Below are 23,199 nucleotides of genomic sequence, written 5' to 3' on the forward strand. Positions count from 1 at the left end.
GAGAACAGTTAGAGTGCTTGCATGTATTATCCATTGTAATTAAATACATTCTTTAGTAGATTTTATACATCTTGCACTGCTAAAATGGAGACTGTTTACATAAAACTACTAAAATATGTGAAATACATTCAATAACGTGATGCTTAGAACTTGCCAAGAAGAACGTGTACTAATTCCTATCCACCTCCATTGTTACCTTAAGAGCAGCTCTCTCCATAGCAACTGAAAACTTTGCAAGGCAGCAATAAACTAATCCTCTCCAGCTTCCAGAGCACCATCAAGGAATTTTAAAAACATTGGACTTCCAGCAGCTAAATACTTCTGAGGATTCAGAAGGCCACAAAGCTAGATACACAAACATTCTTTTTCTCTTCAGAAGGTAAGAAAATAATGTTTAGAAGTAAGTGCATCCTCGTAACAATGATACATATTCCTAACTGCTAACAGTAAAATATATCTAAACACCAAAAGATTTCCTAACATCTAAAACCATATTAACATTTATCTGAGTGAATGCCAATTTGAATTCAGCAGTTCTTTTTTCATTTTTAGTACTTTGTTAGCAGACTTTCCTTTAAAATAAGACACACACGTATCATATTGCAGTTAAAAGAAGCTGAACTTATGTATGGCTGATTAACACATGTGCATTATCATCTGAAAATGTATGTCACTGCAGCATCTGCCCACCAATAAAATGAAAAACTCTTTGTGGAAAACAGAAGTGAAACTCTTTTATGTTTCTTGTGCTTTGATATTGAGATAGATTATTGTTAAAGCAGAGGCGATGGTATATTAGGAAGTATAGTGACAAGGCAGATTTACAGTACAAAATGTCTTTTGTATCTAGAGTTAACAAGTTAAACTTGTTGCTTCTGGTGTTTGTCTTGTTTATTCACGGAGTTCTAGGAATGAAATTATGACCTTAGTTTTGTAACTCTTTCGAATGATCCTAAAGTATCACTAATGTTTAAGTACATCCTGTTCATTCTTGTTTTGTGTTGTATAGCTGGAGTTTGGTAATGTTGATAAAGTGTTTTGAAAATAAAACCTGCTCTATATCATTGCCATGTAACATAATTACTGCACATTCATATCAGAATTAGACTAGTAATCTTTATTTACAACTATTTTTGCTACTAAAAACCTGTTTCATAATGGAATGAAAGTGAAAGCTATGGTATTTTCCTGTTCTTACTGAAGAGGATTATTAGTGAATGCAATAACATAACACTGAAATGAAAACCATACACTTTATTTTTATGAGGAGGGAAGGGCACTTTGCGTCAACCTCTTGTTGGTAATTCTACAGAAGTTTTAAGGCCATGGTTGTCTTAGTTTCCTGCTGTTCTGGGCTGTAAAGCCGTTACAGGCTCCCTGTTGTTCTAAAACAGCTTGTCACTGCAAATCAGCTTAGCCGAGCAATTAATAAATCCTTTCAAACATATTGCATTCACACTAATTAAAGGGTTGGGGTTTTTTTCCCCTTTACCATTCAGATTCCTCAGGTTTCGAGTTCAGGCTGTGAAGTGCAAACAACAATCCAACATTCAGTGCAGATCACGCACTGCAGGAAGAGGAGATGTGTTTTCTGACCAAGCATCCAGCTCTTGGGGTGGTATGTTCTGCTTTCATATTCAGCGTGCTCATTGCTGAAGGACAGCCTGGGGAAGAGCATGGGCAGGATGGCAGCTATGCTCCCAGCCGAGGCTATCTGATGGAAGTTTTACGCGTTCTTGCAGCTGACAACACTGAGCTCCACATGAACCACTCACGAGAACTGGTCAAAATGTTACTGGAGAGAGCTGAGTGCCCACAGCGGATTTATGGCATGCAAGAGGATTGTAATCTGGTTAGTGCTTCAATTAATGAGGGATATCTTTACAGGATCGTCAGTGAGTCATAAAATTATTTATTAGAGAGATACTCTCCTGAATACAAAACCTAAACATGTAAAGGGCTTGTTGTTGCAGCAAAAATTTGTCCCTGCTTGAATCGTTTCATTCTGAATTATTAATATTTATTGTTTGAGCTCATAAAGAGATATTCCAAACATGAAAGGCATTCCATTTATTGTTGAGCTCATGAAGAGATATTCCAAACATGAAAGGCATTCCTTAAAAACTCCATGCTTCAGTCGCATAACACTAATAATTTTCCTTTAAAAGCTGTCAAGTATTTATTTTCCAACAGAGATTTTTCTACTTTACCCTGATCTAACTATAAAAGCATGAGCTTGAATTTGGGACACAGGGGATTTCCACTGTGGAAAGACAGGTAAAAATTGGGCACCGGTTCTGCCATTTTTTTTTTGTTCTGGATTTTAGTTCATAAAAATAAAACCCAGACAGGATTGTCTCAGATTTATGTGCCACTTCACTGAAATATTCAAGATTTAGGGGAGGGTTTTGGTAAGCAGTTCAGGTCAAGGAAAATCAAAGGCAGAACAATGAATCTACAAATCCAAATTGAAACTGGAAATAGTCCAGGGTACAGCTTCACAGAAGGTTTGGTTGTCTAGCTGAGTGCAGAATATTTTCAGAAATTATTCCCAATTTGACAAAGGAACGAGTGTAGTAAGATCGTAGGTTCTGGTAGGATGGAGACAGTGGTAAGCAAGCAACTTAGCTGAAAGGGACTACAAAGGGCTTGGTCAGTCTTGGTTTTGATTAACGTTGCTCTAGCTCTGGCATTGTTCAGTGACCTCCATACAACAGAGTGTCACTTTATATCAGAATTACAAAGATGATCATAAAGGTGAATGCTTTCAGAATATACTATTCTTGGCAATCTGCCAAGCCAATGAAATGGAGATCTTTCTCTCCCATGCAGTAGACAACTGCTCACTTAATTGGCCCATTCTGCAAATGCTCCCATTTTTCATATGAGCCACAATGTGAAATTTCATACATAAATAATGTAGGTGCCTGTTACTCCCTAAATAGGTAATTTTTATGAAGAAGATTGTGCAGTTTTTCTCTTTGCACATATGGGCAATGGATATGTACCAGATATGGACCCAGATCAAAAGCTCAGAATGTATTAAACAGTAATGGGTATAGAGTCCTCCTAAGCTTCACAAAACAGGGGTCTAGGCCTTCTTGTTCTCCCTCTTTGTTTTGCTTCTCTGGATTGCCATATTTTTTCTTGTATTTGTGATGTATTTGTGGAGAGCATGCCCACTGTGTCCCTGGGTGGAAGAAATCTAAGTGAAACTTAGCTAGGGCTTACTTTGGTCAGGACTTCCACTCTGTTTAGGCTTCATCTTGGAAATTTTCTGTGGGAAGAATTTGAGGACTTTCACCATTTCCAGTAATTCTCAGTGTTGGCTGTGTCACACTTTGTGTAACACTGCACACATCCTGTACTGCCAGTGCCACATGAACATAGTTCCCTGTGGAAAATCCATGAGAGAGAGATGGCGTCTTCAGTCACACGCAGGCCACGTGGCACTGTGCTGAAATCTTCCAAGATGATTTAACAAGATTTGGTAAACCAAGGTAGCAAAAACTGTGCAAGAAGCACTATCCTTCAAGATCATCAAAATTTGAAACAGAATGCCCCACCTTAGCTTGGCATTTTCTTTCCCATACTTGTTGGGAATAACTAATTGATTTCAGACTCAACTTTCCCTTCTAAATCCAGGATTCCAGTCATACCACATGACTTTGTTTTCAGATTTTTTTTTTTTTCATTTTTAATGATGTCTCCAATGGATATTTAAAAGCAGTGAAGTTTAACACTTTTTTAGACCCTTTTTTGGTTTGTTGTTACGTATTGGCCCCAAGACTCTTTGGGCAGGGGCTGGCAGCTATTGAATGGCATCTGACACTTCTTTATCTTCTAAGCACGCAAAAGTCATATATTTCTTGCAGTGGTAAGAGAATTTTTTTAATTTCTTGTCTCTTAAACAAAAGAAACTCAGAGTTCAGTGCCCAGGTTCAAAGTTGGCCTCTTTTTTATAGCAAATAAGCATTTCTAAACGAAGGCCATGCAGATGGTTATGCCTGTAAAATATTAGTAACAGCAAAAAAAACAGTGATTAACCAGTTTATATCCTCTTGATATCTCCTCAAAGGTCACTGTCTAGGGGCTACCCATATACTATGGAGTAGCTGCATCTTTTACAATGCACCTGCTTCCTTCCACTTAGCAATTTCCTTTTCAGTCATCTTCCTTGCAAGAGCAAACAACAGCCTCACTGATTACAATTTATCCTCACTGGGTTTTGAAATGTTATAGAAGTCTTTGAAAATCTTCCACTACATGCAGTATGTTTATTGTATTACTATTGAGTGTTTGAAAAGGCTGGTTGACTAACTTGAGGTCTTTTGGGACAGAAAACAGAATATCTATATTCCTCCTAGCCCAAATACTAATGCTCAGAGACATGCATTAGAAAAAGTTAGAATTATAGATCTTGATAGACAATGTAAGCAGAGCATAGTGGATCATACTGTCATCTAGTTTATTTACGAGTATAAATATTTATTTTGGCAATTACCATCCACAGTTCTTTTTTTTATTTTGGCAATTACCATCCACAGTTCTCTTTATTTTAGATTGAGTATTTGTGAGAATTTTCATTAGAATTATTTCTATTAAAAAGTAGCAGCTCTCTCAATTCCTTCAAGGAATATTGGCTTCTGAACACAACAATGTGTGTTTGATTCTACTCAGCTTCTGTGTAGGAAAATGAACTAACATACAAGGTGATCCACACCGACCAACACATCATGCTTGTAGCCACAAACAATTTAGTCTGACAAACTAGGTTCTGTCTGGATTCACGAAGTTATTAGAGTGCAGTTTTGATCCTCCCATGGTACCTTCATGTGTTGCAGTTTCTTTTCTGAAATGTACAGTCTGGCTGCTCCACCATAATAGTTGAGATTAGCTGACACACCTATAACATGCTTGGAAAGGAGCCAGTTGGAAAAAAACAGCTACACAATGAATGACAATAATTACAGGATCTCTTCAAGAAAGATTCTTTATTCTGGAATTCAGTATCTTATTTCCTATAGCCTGACACAGAACTCTATTAGTCTTCTGGTCTAATTTTAAAGACTAACTTCTGCTTGATCTGGCAAAAGTTTCTGGAAAGTGTCTTTGTATCAAGAAAAATGGAGGGGTGTTTATATATATATATATATGCATGTATGTATGTATTAAAAAATCTGTTATTAGATAGAAAGCCTGCACAGGGTGAGTATATAATTTCAGTCCCTCTTGAAATGCATTTTGAGGACTAAATGGTCTTGAGACCTTGTGCTGGCTCTCTGCACTGAATTGTTCCAGTTAACAGAATTCATTGAGAAAAAATAAAAATAGCTGTATGATTGCAGGGTCAGTTAAGTCTCTTAACAGTGCATTGAATATGATATAACTTCTGTTTACATACCCTGAATTAACTACAGTCCAGATACGGTCTTTGTCTTACAATATAAACATATACAGAATGCACAGGTGAAAATATGAATAGCCCTAGCTCTTATCTAATATATTTATAACCAGAAATATAATCTGTTGAAGAACTGACTTTCAATTCTCGACCTTGGATACTTAAAACCGGAAGGGGCTCTGGAAAAAACCACGGTGTGATCTTGCAGCCATAGAACTGCAATGAATTACCTGCACCCTCCTCCTGCCATTCTATCAGCCTGCATCTATGTAGGCTTACGTTCGATCCCTTAAATATGAGTTGAATTCTCCTGTTCTCCTTTCTAATTGTAGTTGCAGATGACTGGCAATGTGTTACTTGAGTTGAATTTCCGTTTATTTTTGTTTTTTCACAGTGCCTTGAACCAGATGCTTTGTTACTAGTAGCTGGTGGAGATTTAGACGACCATCTCAGTGAAGAAGTATTTGAGAGAATTTCTCTTATTCTTCTCTACTACATTCTTCATCACAGAGATGTGTGTTCTTCAGAACTCAGCTTGAATAATAAGGATTATAAATTTTACCTACAGAGTATGCTTAGTTTAAGACATGATGAAGACTGTTATTATTTTTCACGGAATGAAACTGAAGATATTTTGGCTGCAGTAAGGCAACATTTTAAAACTTCTGAAACCCAGGTAAAGAAAACATAAGTAAAAATAAATTCATATTTTTTACTAATATAATGCCTTTAAAGCTAGTTCAGACATTGTGTCAGTATCATGGTCCTCCAGAAAACTGGTAAATAACAGTGTGAGAGCACAGGCTGAACGTTGGTCTTTTGTTGTACATGCTGTTTAATACTAGCCTTCTCCTTCACTTGCTTTTGGCATGTGCTACCTAGCACTTCCACAGAGTCCACTGAGACATGGTTGGGGAGATATTGCATATTAGGGACCATTACCAATAGGTAATTTAGATGCAGTTGCCCTGCTTAGGGCAGATGGAAAAGAGCATAGCTGTGTAGATGCAAAATCTTGCACTTGGCTTCAAGGACAGAAAATACTTTCTCATCTCTTGTATTTATTAGTATAGATATACTAGCAGTGATTGTATTTAAATGGTATAAAGCAGAACAGCTCCAAAACTGATCTGGCTGTATAGCAGAAATGATGAATCATTTTGCTGTGATGAGATCCTTGCCAGGCCCTGCACTCCCATGTCCATCCAAAGCAGGGTGGAATAAGGAATCTGTCCAAAGATATGATGGTTTCCTTCAGTTGGGACACATACATTTGTGACTAATTATCTACCAGCACGAATATGCCTTGTAGAAAGAGTGATACAGATAAGCTTAAATTTAAAGTTAAAAAAAAAAAGCATATTAAGTATATTCAGCTAAAAACATCCTTTTCAAGTCAGAAAACATGCAGCAAGTTTTCTCACCACTGTTTATTATTCCTTATCTCAAGTAAGGTCTATAAAATAATAGAATAATATGCTAGAGTTCACAATCTAAAGAAAAACTGCTTTCCTTGTAATGGGCAATAAAATAAGTTTTTGCCAGATTAAATAACTCCTAAAGTACAGGTTGACCTGCTGTGAGAAGCCCCTAGATCTGTTCATAATATACAATTAAATTTGGTTTATTGCAAAGTTTGAATTTGCCCTTTTTCATTTCATTAGATTTTAATTTACACCATACTGTAGTAGAATTTTGTACGCAAACAGAAGATGGCTAGGAGTCCTTGCTGTGCAGCAGAATGCTGAGGGCCTCCAGTTCCTCTTTCTGTGTTCTTTGTGTAATTGTTTCCCATCATAAATTATTCATTGACCAGCACTTTTGGTTCTGAGTCTTGGTGAACGTGCCGATTTCCAAGAACTCCAATGGTATCTGGGCAACTGTAAAGAGACATCGGTGGGTATTTGGCATGTCAAGATAGAATAACAATCCATAAAGTGCTTTACTGTCTGGTCTGTTTGTTTATGCTGGCAGTATAATCAGTCGTCGAGCCTGTTCAGTAACTGAGACTTCACCACTCACTGACACGAGGGAAAACAGGTTTTTTTTATGAAAAGTACTAAAAACATTATAGACTATCTAATGCTTAGAATCACAACACTTGTGTAATGGAAAAGGGCCAATGATGCAGGGTAGTAATAGAAGAATAGCATTTTTAGTGGCTTTTTATATGTTTAAATATCCTCTTCTAAGTCATAGTATCTAATATATTATTTTAAATGAGAGATGAAATTTCGGGGTGTGGAAATATAAATGTGTAATGGATGGATGGGCAAAGAAATGCCAGCCTCCTCTCTGCAGTGTTTAAGGCATATACATAGAGTGATGAGTATGTGTAAAATAAAATATTACTGTACTTGCTCATCTAGTTGACTTTTCAATTTAGTTAATATGGGTTAGAGACAAATGAACTTAAATAATTTTCGCCAATTTTTCTTGTTTCTCTCAAACCCCAACTGTTTGCAGTGAAAATAACCAAGAAAGGCAGAAATGGAAGAAAACAGGGATAAGTTTCCAGGTAACTGAGAGAGCTGTACCCTGCTCCCTCACTTCAGACCTGCACACATCCACACACATGGATGTACACGATGGTCTACTGCTCCTGTTTTGTCACCCAGCAAGGAAGTCACCCTTTATCTGCAGAATTATATCTTTCCATATTGTCCCCAGATAACTGCCCCATAACAAATTATTGATTCCACTTAATAGATAGGGAACTAAAAACATTGAGAGAACTCTTTCTGAAGTTTGAGATAAAGAGTTAAAGTCTGTATTATTTGAGTCAATTTCTTGTGCCTTAACAAAAATTCCTCCCTTTTCTGCCACTTTCTGGAAGTAGATGTAGATGCAATTGAGGAGGACACAGGGATAATAGAAACAGCATGAAAATAACACTAAGCAAAAATAACCTGAATGAAGGACTATACTTCTTCCCCATCAGACACTGAATAAAATGTCAGGCTTTTTTATTCTATACCTGTTCTCCTGAAAATGTCCTCTCTTTCACATTTGCTGTCCTGCTGTCAATTATAGCTTTAATCTTAGTATTTTTTCTACCCTGGGTGTCTGTGACAGTGTTCTCTCCAGTTTCTCCTCCTGTCACTCTGATTATTTAAATGGAGGTGACCAGGGCTGTCTTCATGCTGTTTTCTCCTGATTTCAGTGTGTTGATGTGAGTACTCTGGAGAAAAATGCTGAAATAATGGACAGAGATGGTGCTGATGAAAACACTCTTCCACGCCTGGCTGCTTTAATCATTACTCTAGCTCTCCAAGGAGTCTGTATGGGGAAAGCAAGTTTGCCCTCCCCAGAATTCTTTATAAAATATATTTTCAATTCTCTAAACAGTACCACTGAGCTCCAAGTGACAGGTAAGCTATTTAACCGTCTCCAGTTGCCTTTTGCAACACGTTTGATGTAAACTATCTTTAAATGCCTAAAGGACTTTTTACACTTCATTTTAGATTTAAATGCCATCTCATTTTAAAGCTGTTAAGTAGTCTCTTCTAAATTGAAAAACAAGGTTGAAAAATAAACTTATTTTGATAATTCTCTGAGAGGTATAAAACAAATTGTTACTGTGATTATTAAATGTGTACCATCACATTAATTTATGACTTAATTGCTCAGCACAGTCTGAACTACCCAAGAGAGCTCTGAGAGTGGCAATCTAGCTGTGAAGGCAGAGTTCACTGGGGCCTTGCTTACATTGCTTCTTTATGCAGATCTTGATACATTGCAAGACTCATTTAGGGGTAGATGGGATAATTCATGTACGGTAGCCAGATTAGACACCTTAGTCACTCACACCTCAGTGTAGATGTACCCCCAGAAAAGATGAAATAGACACAGACCACTCTGTTTTGACCAAATGCTCTCTGATATCTGCCTACTGTACCTGAAAACTTCTTTAAGGTTTATACTTCCCTACCCACCTTCTGATCTTAGTACCCAGTCAGTGAGTCTGGAATATGCAAAGTTCATTTTGTTCAGGAGCTCTGTTGCTAGATGTATCAGAAATGCTACTTGACCATAAATAAATAGAAGTATAGGAGAGTTCAAAGTGGTCCAAAAATGAAAAAAAAATAGAAAACATAAGTGTTGAGCTCTCAGCAGCTGCTGTTAAGTTCTGTAAAAGATTCTGCACGCTTAGCCATTTAAGAAGCTAAACCATCAACTTGGGCCTAGTATGGATTTAGAAGGTTATTATAACACATCTACTTTTCCTTGTTTGTGGTAACTGCTAATAGCAACACTTGACAAACTTTTCAAAGCACTTTTTAAAAGTTACATTAAGTATGGGTTAAAACAGCTTAAAAAGTTGAATTAAGCATAAGTAAAAACATTTTTACCACTCTTGGGTTACACAGAGGTACATTGAATCACAGAAGTAAATAATAAAAAAAGAACAAAATCCTCAGCCCTAAACTTGGAATCCTAGATTGTACTTGCATAAATAGGTTTTGCAGCAAAATCCTTCCTTTAAAATTGCCAAGCCAAATCTTCTAGAATAATTGTCTCACAAGAATGGATGGAGCCATCTGGGCACAGTGCTACTAAATAGCTATATATGGCGAAATCCAGGCCCCAGTGAAGACAATAGCAAGACTTTATGGTTGGTGGAGTTCAGGTGTCGTTAAGAGAAAGAAAAAAATATTCTTAACCAGTTTGTTACAGTTTAAGTATATTTTAAGCCTAAGCTAATTAAATTGTCCCTTTAAATTTATTTAAATTCTTAATAGTAACTGCAGGAAAGAGCAAGGAACTGGCAGCATGGAAAAAAAGAAAATTAAAGTTGACTACATTTAGAAAAAAAATCTAGCTTCAGCTCCGTTCAGATCTGTTTGCTCAAGACAAAGAAAGCAGATAAACATCTTATCACAAGCCTTTTTGTAAGATTTACCGTTAAGATTATACCATTTGCTTTTTCTGAATAACAACATTAAAAAATAAAGGATTATCATGTGGAAACATTCTTAATCTCATTGATCTAAATTCTTTTGAAATTAATTTGTGGACTGCCTTTGTTTCCGATGGACAAACTCAGGTTTACAGATACTATCACTATGGCTTCATCTTGAAAATGCAGGGGTGAAGGAAGGTGATAAGTAAGATAGGATAGAGCATGCCCCCTCATATAACCAAGCATTTCATCAGCAGGCACACCCATTGCACTCAGGCTATGTCATGGGATACATCCCTGCATTGTCTCAGGTTTGGATTAGGGATCCTGGCTCCCTCCTTCCTACTTCAGCACTGTAAACAGGCACGCTTCCAGATTAACCAGAGAGAGAAAATCCGCTGCCCCGTGTTCCACTTCTGAAGTGCGAAGGGCAGCAGAGCATCCTGAAGATTCCTTTCAGGACATCCTATAAAGGATCTGTCTTCCTGGTCTTTCTGGACTATCCAAATACCTGGCTATGGCGTCTTAGCATGGTGTTCCATTTACATGGGAAAATTTGAAGAACGGTGAAGCTATTTAGCAGTAATTTGTAGATGACTTTGGCAGAGATTGATGATTAAATGGAAGATGAATTGCCTTTCAGTCACATCTGTTTTCCTCTGAGATAGTCATAGGCAAAACATCTGAGTGTGGTACTGTAAAGAAGGAAAGGCTGAGTATATAGGTGTCTTGAACTTCTAGAGGTGTTAAACAGAAACTACCTACAGTACCAAACTGAGGAGAGAAAAAAGTATTAAAACTAGGAGTTGAAATAATGTTAAAACTAACAAAATTTTAACAATTACTTTTGGTTTTATATTTTTAAATGTGTATTTTCCCATGGTAACATATCTGCTTTCTAATGAATTACTAGAACTAGAACAACTACTAAATGTGCTTACAGCCAAAAAGACCTGCACTGTAAATGGACAATTCCACAGTCACAAAAGAAGACGTTATAGTATGGCAATCAGAGATATTGGAACCAGAAATATTCCAGTCAAAGGAAACCATACAAAAGGAGACTATCTGAAAGGTTATTTTGAAGATCGTGAAGAGAACACAGATTGGGACCAGGTTAATTTATTTTTATGTTATTATATTATTGGTCACAGAATTTCAGTGATAAAAGTCCAAATTGGTTTGCAAACACTACATTATTTCTGAGGTAAAATTTATTAGTTTCAAAAAGTCATGTAGATACTGATAAAATACATTTTTATATAGTTATATTTGTTTAAATATTAATTTGGGGAAGAACTTTGTGGATGTTGAATGTGTGATTAAAGTAGCTGGGAGGGGCTAACAGAATAGTTAGTGTTAGGTGGAATCAGGTGTTTCTTCAAGACACAGAGGACTGTAGTACCATGGCTTCAACGTTTTCACACATTTATTAGAGATTTCTTGTGCTTTTATGTCGCAGAGCTTCTAGGGCCCCTTAAGTGAACTTGTAGAAAGAAGGGTTGTTCTGTACTAAGGAAAAAAAGTAAATTAAGGTTTCTGTGTAAGTTGTTTTTAAAAGGCTTCTGTAAACTGAAGATTGGGTATTTCCAAATGCTTTTAATAGCCATCTATGGAGTCCAGAAGCCTCCTTTAGAAAGTATAGAGTCTGTAAGACAGAACTTTAGCTAATACCCAGTATCCTCTTTGAGGGCTTTGAAGGACAGTGGCTCATTGCAGGTGATTTTATCCTTATCCTAAATATTTGAAAATACATAAATTTTGTTTATAACAGTGATTAAGATGGTAACTGACTTCCATCCTTTAGACTGGAAGACATTCCTTAGACAAAAAAGGAGACTTCGAAGTATATACTTTGTATATATTTTGACGTATACATTTCAAATATATACTTCAAAGAATATGTTTATATTGTTTTCAGTTCTTTACAATTTAAGATAACTCAAAGACAATGTTTCTTCTCCATTTAGGAGAATAAGCGATGTGCAATCGACTTTTGCTGTGTGGTCATTTTATGATGTGGAACTGAGACAAATGGCATCTGGTTAAATACCATTCTGATAGATATTTATCTGTGTAATTTTATTGCATTTGGAATACATACTCTGTCAATACGTTTATTTCTTTTCAGCTGACCACAAAAGAGAATCATGCTGAACAGCATGATGAGACATTTAATGGGGTCTCAATTTTAAATGGTCATTTTAAATGTGTTTTGTATTAATTTTAAATTATAAAGGACAGAAATCACTAGTGATACTATCTGTACAGGAAGTAAAATTGTTCTCCAGCAATAAACCACAGTTTTTAATTTCTTGAACTTCTGAGACTGACTGTAACTCAGAAGATAAGTGTGCAGGGGAGTTATCTGAGGCTTGGGAGTCAAACTGAGAGCCAACTATTCTGTATAGATGAAAAAAATCACAAAGAAACATCTGGAGAGAAGAGAATTTCTCATCTGTATTAATTCCTAGTTTCTTGTTTTTATTCCATTCCTCTTCTTTCTAGCTATGTCTATTTTCTTTGACATATCATTCCATTAGAAGGTTTTGTGTTTCAGTGTTGCGTTGCTAATTTTGTCTCCTGCTTTCTGCACATATCTACAATAGCCATTGTGCTCCATTAGTAACAGATGCTGCTACATATGAAGCATTGACTCATTTATGGATTGTGTTTGCTAACTACATTAAGATCTGTAATTTGATTTTTAGATAGGAATTGTATTTTGAAACATTATCACAGAAAAAAGGTCTCTGCTTTCTTTTTAAGTCATCATTGTCTCTACTGATTTAAAAAATGCATATAAAACAAGTAAGCAGATGATCTAATAAGAGCAATAATACTAAGTTCCATTAAACTATGTCGCAATATCTATGTATTCATTTATTATGCATCATTAAAGAAACACTGGTTTTGGAAACCAAAATCATCCATCCATCCATCCATCCATCCATCCATCCATCCATCCATCCAGTTTTTCGTATGAGAATATGCAAATTTGATGTACTTGTTTCTTCAGTATCATCCTCCAGGAGTACACACATAGTTGCTTTACTAATGGAGACTTAGTACTCTGCCTCCCTATGTTAAAAAGCTTAAAAGGCTAGGGCTTGCAACTGGAAAAGATGCAGGTCCTCATGCCTCAAGTCTTACAAGAACATTTTACTAAAAAAGCACTAAGAATTTTTTTTTTTTATGTGTGGGTGGACAGTTTATTTTCCAGATAAGATCTTGCTTTTTCATTTAAAATTCCTGATAATAAAATCATATTAAAATTTAGGTTCATAGTAATCCTGGACCTCATCTTGTCTATCCTACTTCTCAAAACAAGGCCAACATCAAAGTCAGATCAAGTTTCACAAGGCCGTGTCCAGTTGGATTCTGAATGTCTCCAAAGATGGAGGTTCCACAGTCTTTCTGGGAAACCTGTACCAGTGCTTTACTGCCCTCATTTTGATGGTTTTTTTTTTATTATAGCAAATTGGAATTTTCCCTGCTGCAACTAATACCTATTGCCTCTCATCCTTTTGCTGTACACATCTAAGAAGAGTCTGGCTCTATTTTCCCTATAACCCCCATTAGATAGTTGAATACTTAAGATAACCCCCAACCCTTCTCTTCTCCAAACTGAACAAACCCAGATCCCTCAGCCTCTCCCTGCACATCATGTGCTGTGGTTCCCTAGCCATCTTGGTGGCCCTCCATTGGACTTCCCCCAATTTGCCAATGTCTTTCTTGTACTGCTGGTTATTAAACTGGACATAGTCCAGATGTGGACTCATATGTCCTGAGTGGAGGGCAATAATCTTTTTCCACCACCTGTTGGCTACACTCTTGCTAATGCAGCCCAGTATGCAGTTAGCCTTCATTGCCACAAGGGCACACTGGTGACTCATCTTCAAGTTGTCTGTCAGGACCCCAAAGGCTTTTTCTGTAAAGCTACCTTCCAGTCAGTTTTTCCCAGCCTTTATTGGTGCATGGGGTTATTCCATTTGAAGCACAATAAATTTGTCTTCGCTGACCTTCATTAAGGTCTTGTCAGCCCATTTCTTTTGCTTGTCAAGATCTCTCTAAATAGCAGCCATGCCCGTCAGCATATTGACTACTTGTCCCAGTTGGATTTCATCCGTGAATGCGATATGGTGCACTCCGTTCCATCACTCAGGTCATTGGTGAAGGCATTGAATAATATCAGTCCCTGTACTGACCAGTGAGGAATGCTGCTCATAACCAGCCACGAGCTAGACTTCCAACCTGATACCACTTGTTGGTGTTCCCTACTTCTAGAGTCAAAACCACTGCCTAGAACCGGCAAACTGAAGATCTTTTCCAATATGGTAGCTCCTGAATTGTCTTCATGCTCTCCTTCTGCTTGGAGGCAGAACAGACTAGATCCAGGTGGCAAGATCACCTGTTATCCTCCAGACTTGAATGTGGTATTCAGAATAACTGTATCAGTGCTCAAGTCATTCAGTTTCTTAGTGAGCTACAAGACATATTTTACTTTACTAATGGATGAACAAAGATAGGAAGGTGTTGGGTTTTAATTGGGTTATTTAAAAGTAATGATAATTACAAGTTTTTTATTTAAATAGTAATTTTCTTTCAAAAGAAACCTAAGCTTCAGTGATGAGAAAAAGAATATTTAGGAATCCCTTGATTCTCAGATGCAGACTAATTTAAATTAAAGAAGCAAATATTTATTTCTGAATTGAGTCACAACTAATCAGGTGAGATTAAGAAATGAAGATTATTCCTTTTCCAACCTTAATGATTCTATGATTCTGTGATTCTAAGTAAGATAGCATATTTCATCTGGACTTCTTCTTTTTAAAAGTTCTTACAGAAATTGCCACTAGAACTGTTCTAATGCTAACTGCTCACGTTTTTACTAGAAGTTTCATCCTGGAGATGAAAAAACAATTCTTATGAAAATTTTTCAAAATACAAATGTTCTCAAGGAAAGTGCCTTTTTTTGACAAAGAGACGTTTCTATAAAGAACAAAAATTAGTTGTAATTCTTAAGTACCTCTGATAATACAACTATTAAGTAATCTTTAGACCAAATTTAGACTATGTAACATCTAGTTTGCTGACCTTAAAGTGACATGTCATTGTTAAAAGAATTTAAAAAAACAACTTAGTTCCATATCTTACTAAAGACAGAGCACAAGGACAAATTTCAGTACTGCCTTGATACAGGCAGTATCTTACATCAATAGCAATATTAAGGCTATTAATGCAGTCTTACATTAATAGCTAAGAATATGATTTGTGTTAGCATTAAATTATTTTTGTTAGCACATATGGCTTTAAAATATTTAGAGATATTATTGTCAGATCCTCATGATATTAACAGGCTTCAATAGAAATTGTGCTACTTCATCCCAAAGATTCTGGTCTTTCTGAAATATATAGCAGTATCAAGTTTTAATTGGAAAAACAAAAAATAATTAGAAGTCATTGAAGCAATTAAAGTAATTTAACCAGAAAAGAGTATATGGAAAACAAGTTTTTTTCTAGGCTGTATAACCCCGTGTTCTTCTAAGATTCCATATTTAACCTCAGCATTAAATGCAGGTATATGCAACATATTCAGTAACTGTATATACTTTTCTACATAGGTTTGCTTCTCTGCCAGTGAACTTGTGACTATATTTTTTAAAAATAGTTCTTCCTCCATTTCTAAGGACCACTTCAAGCAAATCAGTCCAGCTATCGTTCAGCAACTATTAAGTTGTTCATGTCAGCTTCCTGACTCCAGGCAGACAAAGCTTCCACCAACAACTTTGGAAAGTGAGTTATGTTGTTATCAGTAAAGTATTGTGAAAATTCAAATAAAGGGGTGCAGGGGCTTAACTTCTGGAGACGTTTCATTCGTTAATAAACTTAAACCAAAACATGATGAAATTTATACACTCTGTCATTTATGCACTCTATAATTTCATAGCATACATGTCAGATAATAGTTCTATATTGAAAAGTGAGGGGATTCAATGGTCTCAATTTTATATTAGACAGAATTCTATTTCAATGTGAAAGGTTTTAGGCTTTATTTTCTTCATTTCTTAGAGGACTGCTTGATGTAGGCAGCAGGTGAGCCATGACAGGTCCTTATCAGTGGGTTGCTGGGCAGTAATGACCTATTTTGTGAAATTTCCACTAGGTTTATACTGGAATCATTACGTTGCTCTTACATATAGCCTCAAGGCTATGTTAGCTGCATTTTATACCATGATGTGGCAAATACTTGACATAGATAAGTTCTGTGTGAATGTTGCTGGTTTTTCATGTTGTGGTATTTTACAGCAGAGAAGCTTTGGGGATACTACTGTGGGAAGAAAAACAACCAGAAAACCAGTCACATGGGCAGCAGGACTTGTGTGATAGAGCTGGAACAAGAACTGAGTTAGAGTATAATCAGATTGTTTCCAGTTGCAGTCGTAGCCCTCACATGCCACTGCTTACAGGGATTTCTGCCCTATCTGTTCTGCTGATTCAACTTCTCCTGTAACCAATCCCTAGTCCACCCTATCAAAAAAAAATCTGAATCTGATCTGACCTAAGGGCTTCTTAATGTATTTCCTGGTTTTGTTTTTACTTTAAACCAGTGATATCTGGGAAGTGGTTACAAACCTAGGTGTGCTGGGGCGGGGGCGTTAATTTCTGGTGGGGAATTTGGGAGCTGGGAATGAGCAAAAAGCAATGGGCATCTAACCGTAATCACCTGCATCAGGAGCAACACTTTTAGGCTACAAATCAATGCCTTCAATACCTTTATCCTAGTATCTACATGGCCAGCTCTAGATGACTAGATCTTTTAGGAGCTAGTAAGCTTTCCCTATATCCTGCTGGCCAACGATCCTTATGGAACAGCACTTTCCATCTCTAAATTCTATCTGTACTTTCAGCTTCATACATTAAGCAGCTTGTGGGAATGAGCTGAGCTATCATTCCATGGTGTACAGATTAATTGAACTATGAGTGTGAATTAAAAAAAACATTTTAGATAAGGGCATGGAAGGACACTTGTGGATATCCCAAGAATGGTTATAGGAGAAAGAAACATACAGAATAGGAAGAAAGATTATAGCTCCTCAGAAGGCAGCAGTCCTTCTTTCTTATGTTCTCTCTCTTCTCATTACCTGAACACATTGCAGTCTTTACTGCTTTTATCTTTTCCATGCTACACTGATATGCCCATTTTTCAGATGGGGAATCAAGGGACAAAGAAAGAAAGGAACTTACCCAGGTCGTAAACAAGGTTCATGGCAAATTCACAGTTGAGTGAGATTCTCCCAAGTCCAAGGCCATCAGCCCAGTCAATGACTTTTTAGTGATCTCATAAAGGAGAGAGATCTGTGTAGGGCTTTTATCTTTTCCATGCTACACGGATATGCCCATTTTTCAGATGGGGAATCAAGGGACAAAGAAAGAAAGGAACTTACCCAGGTCGTAGACAAGGTTCATGGCAAATTCACAGTTGAGTGAGATTCTCCCAAGTCCAAGGCCATCAGCCCAGTCAATGACTTTTTAGTGATCTCATAAAGGAGAGAGATCTGTGTAGGTGAGAAAAGCTGAACTATTCAAACACAGAACGGAATTAATAAGAGCCCTTTCTGCAGCCCTTTCCCTGTGCTTTTTGGCAAAGGAACGTTTCCATGACCACAGGGACCCTTCTGCTGGTTTGAGACAGACAAAGGACTTCATGTTTGACCTATGTGTGACCTAGTGACCTGACCATAGGCTTATTAATTTTATTCTCAGTTCTATTTTACTGACAGGCTGTGCTGTTTTGGCTAAGTCATCAAGGCCTGACCTTCCATAAATATCTACTATACCCTTGTATTTGGATGTGCGGTCTGTGAAATTTACTGCCTGATTTTATGAGGTGCTGAGCACTTGCAGTGCTATTAAAGTGTGAAACATTAAGTGACACTTTTGAATATTTTGGCATTAGTTCCTTTATGTCTGTTTCTCATCAGTGTTTTACCTCCACCATAAGACTTTCATACAGATTAATCAGGATTCATGTTGTGCAAAGGGTTGGAAATGTAAGCAGCGTGTAACTCTGAAGAATTATAAGAGTAACCTTCCAAAAATGCCAGTAACCTGGGAAAAATAGGTTGGTGGTCCTGATGTAGTAACTAAAGGAGTGTATGTCCACAGCACATATGTAAACATAATTTGGACCAAAAAGTTTATGCTTAGAACCTAAATTAGATGCCTACATTCATCTGAGGTTTTAAGCCTTGATTTGTTTACTGAATATGATTTGGTTAATAATATGGTGTTGACTGTAAAGATACACAGGTGTGGCATGTGAGAACATACAATAACAAGCATAAATCTGTTAAGAGAGGAAATAAATGCAGACTAGCATTCACTGTGCTGCTCTGAGTGTCTCTAATTTGCACAGTCACGGTCTATTTAGCTCTTTAAGGTCTGAAACTTGGAAGCATTAGACTGTGTTACCTGTAAAGCCTGAAAAAATGAATGCTTTTTAGGCTTCCAATTCTGTCACCTGTATCACACATGACTAGAAAAATGTATGTGGGACAATGAATCACTTCTCTCTGTGCTCGTACACAGAGGTGGCAAAACATAGTCTCAAAACCAAATACAAACACAAAACAAATAGTCAAACATAAATACAAATACTGAATGATTAAAGGTGCCCTTGTTTTGTTTCATTTGTTTTTCCCTACAGAATATGGTTACAGCACTGTTGCTGTTTTACTTATTACTATTGGATCTATGTTTGGTACAACCCTCATTTTATTTAACTCCTGTCAAGAAATCTATACACTCATTTTACAGCTGTTTGTCGGTTTGGCTGTTGGGACCCTTTCCGGAGATGCATTGCTACACCTTATTCCGCAGGTAGGTAATACACACTTTTGTGTTTTTAAAATGTTGACACATACGCACGTGCGCACACACACACACACACAGAGAAAAGTTTCATTTAAAGCTGGCTAATGCTCATCTGTTTAAAAAGCAAGCTTTCCATGAAATCTGTGAACCAACTACCCAGCATTCCAATTACATCTACACTTTGTAGTTCAGAGAGAGATTCCAAGTAGTAAGAAGCAGAAATCAATGAGCGATGAATTCAGAGAAAATAAAGTTCCTATTTTCACAAAAACTTTTCAGAAAACCCACAAGTCCTGTGCAAGCCAGGTTTCTAGATGTGTAACGCATTTTAGGAGAAATTGTTCAAAGGTTGTACGAGGCATCCACAGTCCCCTCCACACATTGTTCCAGAGAACCAGGGGCTATCAGCCTAATTAATCCTGCTGCCTAGAACTGTAATAAAATGGATGCTATGATTTTTTCCTAAATTATTAAAATAAATTTTAAGAATGGGATAGCATGTAAAACAGAACCAAATTTCCCATTGTGTATTCATTTATTTTTGTCTGAGTCTCCTCTGATATGACACAACTGTTATGAGTAGGCTTCAACTGGTCATTGAAAGAGAGCTTCACACCTTCACTTGAGATTCTGGTAAAAATGTTCTTTGTACTCAATACATCATCTCTGGAAGCAGAACTGGGAGAGTGGTTTAAGGAAGGCAATTCTCAGTGAATGTCAGACAAATGAATTTCTTTAAGAAACACTTTTTGAGTGTCAAAGTACTCTCCTTCACCAGTTTTGAGTGACGTATCCAGTAGCCTTTAAAGTGCCCACTTTCAGAGCAAAGGAGGGCTACCATGCTGTGCCACTGGGGAAAAAAATAGAAGCACACCCACCAGCAGAAAGCTTTATGGATTATTTTCAATATGAAGTTTACATCTGAAGATTGTGCAAGTCACTTTTTAGACTTTAAATATCAATATACTCCAAACAAAATATACCAAAAATATATATATAAAGGGCAATTTCATAAAACTGTCTCTAAAAATACTAATGTTACTTTCACCTTTGAGAGGTGATGAAGTGTAGCAGAGGCTCCTAATAGTTCATTTCATTCATCTACTATTCAGGTGATTAGCTCAAAAGACAATTTAAATTTAAAAGAGGGGGCAAAAGAAAATGTTGATAATAAATTGAATTAACACATTATGGATTACTCCAGCAAAAATTAAAACATTGCCATTTTAAATTTTTTTTTACTTTATCTCTTTTTTTTAGACTCTTGGTTTACATAAACATGAAGCACAGGAGGTAGAACATTTCTATGAGGGGAAAGATTATATTTGGAAACTTTTGGGAATAATTGGAGGAATTCATGGATTTTGTCTGATAGAAAAGTGTTTCTTTCTTTTGGTAACACCACGTGACCAGGTAAAGCTTTGTACAATTTATCCTTTAAAAAACCTCTTTTATTTTGAGATTTTACAGTGCACAAAATGTTAAAATGATTGTGGAAAATAATTATCATTAGTATGAGTTAAATGAGGCATTAAAAATTGCTTTCCAAAGTGCTCCTACCAGATTGACCTTCAACTTCTATTTTGCTATGGATTTTGTATGCTTCATGAATGTGTTCCATATATTTAGAACTCAAGACGGAAACAGTTAATTGAATGTGTTCTATAAGCATACTTTCATGACTAGCACTGGAGCAGGTGAAGAGTATGTATCCATATGAAAAAACAATGACAGTTGTTTACTCTAGGCTCTGTTTGAAGAGGAGGAAGACATAGATGTAAGCACAAGACATTTTCAAGAACGATATCTTAAGATTTGCAAATTGTTTTTGACCCCTATCCCAATAGATTTGAAAATCTAATATGTATTTTGCGGTCAGTAGAACCCAGTCTTATATTAATAATATCCCCTTGCTCACTGCCATGCTCATAGTAATTCTATTACTTTATTCAGTGTGGCTGGTGCCTGAAAATATGATTATGCACAAGGATATAATGTAACACAAAGTGTGATGGCTCATTAAGTTTCTCAGCATGGGAGGCTATCTTAATGTCACTGCAGAAGGCTAAGCCTTTGCTTGTTCTGTTTTACAGAGAGTGTTTAATGACTGGCCTGATTTAGATGCGTAGCAATGAGTCCCTATTCCCGCTATCTTTGAGTCAGCCATAAGAATATTATGTGAGATTAATAGAAGGAGAATATTTTGATGATGGTGATATTTTGTTTGGTTGTTAAAAAATAGTCCTTTTTGTTACTTATTTGGAGAGAAGGGCTTTATCATTATCCCACAAATTTTTAAACTTGTTCTACTGAGAACTAGATGAATTCTCAAAGTTAATTTTTATATCCATCTCAGCTTTGAATTATAATCTTCAGTTCTAAAACAAAATAAGTTTTATCAAACCATTATGGTTGTCACTGATTTATCTGATTCACTTTTCAGTGGTTTTTTAACCAAATAAGCATTAGGAAATGTTGATGCCAGCCAACAATCTTTTTCAATGGGTTTTGTTTTGAAAAAATAATTCTTATAAATGCAAAACTTTCACAAAAGGCTGAGAAAGATTGCACCTGTGTTCATTTGGTTTCAGAACTAATTGCAAAGCATCTTCATTCAGCAGGGCCTTTCTTTAGTTAATGGGCACTGGGGACATTCCCATGATCTTCCAGTGGAATCTGAATTAAATGAACATTCAGGCAGAGGCAAATCTACTTCAACCATACAGTTGGTAGGTTACCAATATGACGAACTTCCCTGATTTTATATCCTTCTTTCTCTGTTCCTCAAAAGAATGAACAAAATTAATGTAATAAATCAGTATTATTTTTTAGTCTTTATTGATTTGTCCTTTATTACATGACATGATTGTCAGGAATCTCTAGATTTTGAAGTTTATAATGAGCCTTTACAGAGATTTCAAACACAGATTTTTACAATAACTTTTCTTAAGTGTGTATCAGATTGATATAACAATACACTTCCTGTACTACCTTTTGTTGATAAAATTTTTGAAGATTTTCCTCCTCCCTTCTTTTTAAGAATTTATCATATGTAAGGACAGACTCTCCCATGGGAAAAACTTCAGGGTTTTCTGTAGTGAGAGTTAAGTGCGTAATTAGTGAACAGATGAAATCTTGGACCGTTCTTGGGCATTTTTCCAGAGATTTGAAGAGTAACATAAACAAGCTGGATGGTGCTTACCTATAAGAAGTTACATAATTTTCTATTGGTCTGTGGAGAGTATCCAGACAGATATATCTTTGCAAAGTAAATGGACTCATACCTTTTAACCTGTTTTCTCTTTTTCCAACAAATCTCTTCAGTTTGTATGTAGTATCTAGATACATAGGTTCCTGGTTATTTAAATCAGAATCTCCAGAGATCTTCTATAATTGAACTCCATTTTACTAAAGCAGTTGTGGTGGGTAAGAGCCTCATGAGCCACTGCTAATCTGTCAAACACAGTTGGGAAACTCAACTGAATGCAGAGCAAACAGATGAGTGAAGAATGTTTACTAATTTGTGAGCCACGTCATAGCTTCCTGTTTATGATAATGAACGACCTTGTCATTCCTCTCAGCTGCAAGATTGCCCTAAAGTTATGTATAGCTCACATGAACTAGCCTGCCTTAGCTAGTTTGTACGAGAACGGCCAATTTTTCAGAATCATGTGAGTAATAGTAAGACAAACACTGGTTGACTAAGAAAAGCTTATAAATCCTTCAGGTCAGTGATTAGTCCTGCAGTTTTGACTCAGAGTTCAAAGAAATGGCATGTGAATAAATATTGTAAGAGAAGTGGAACAATTACTGGAATTCATATGACTGGCTGCAATCATGGGAATTAGAGACTTTTATTTTTCCTTTAAAATGTAGAATTTAAAAACCAAATCTTTTCCTTTCCCTCCTCATGCTTCTACAGCACATATCCCACATCACAACCAAACTAATACCAGCCAAGAAACATATCCTGTTTTGCAGCCAGTACACATCTCTGCTATAGTTGTTGGAGTGG

The 23,199-nt window shown here is 36.5% G+C and overlaps 1 protein-coding gene across 1 annotated transcript in view; it reads left to right on the forward strand.

Annotated features, from left to right (window-relative positions):
- Nucleotides 1–289: 289 nt before the first annotated feature.
- SLC39A12 (solute carrier family 39 member 12) overlaps nt 290–23,199 on the forward strand; it is a 34,779-nt gene continuing 11,869 nt past the window's right edge. The window contains exons 1-9 of the mRNA XM_019471103.1: nt 290–379; nt 1,500–1,852; nt 5,799–6,080; nt 8,568–8,775; nt 11,221–11,423; nt 15,932–16,103; nt 19,018–19,190; nt 20,445–20,597; nt 21,803–21,913. Of these exons, the coding sequence (XP_019326648.1) occupies nt 1,583–1,852; nt 5,799–6,080; nt 8,568–8,775; nt 11,221–11,423; nt 15,932–16,103; nt 19,018–19,190; nt 20,445–20,597; nt 21,803–21,913 (1,572 nt within the window). The 5' untranslated portion in view covers nt 290–379; nt 1,500–1,582. The remainder of the gene's footprint in view (nt 380–1,499; nt 1,853–5,798; nt 6,081–8,567; nt 8,776–11,220; nt 11,424–15,931; nt 16,104–19,017; nt 19,191–20,444; nt 20,598–21,802; nt 21,914–23,199) is intronic.

This window comes from Aptenodytes forsteri, unplaced genomic scaffold, assembly GCF_000699145.1.
Source record: "Aptenodytes forsteri isolate BGI_AS27 unplaced genomic scaffold, ASM69914v1 Scaffold172, whole genome shotgun sequence".
Taxonomy (NCBI): Eukaryota; Metazoa; Chordata; class Aves; order Sphenisciformes; family Spheniscidae; genus Aptenodytes; species Aptenodytes forsteri.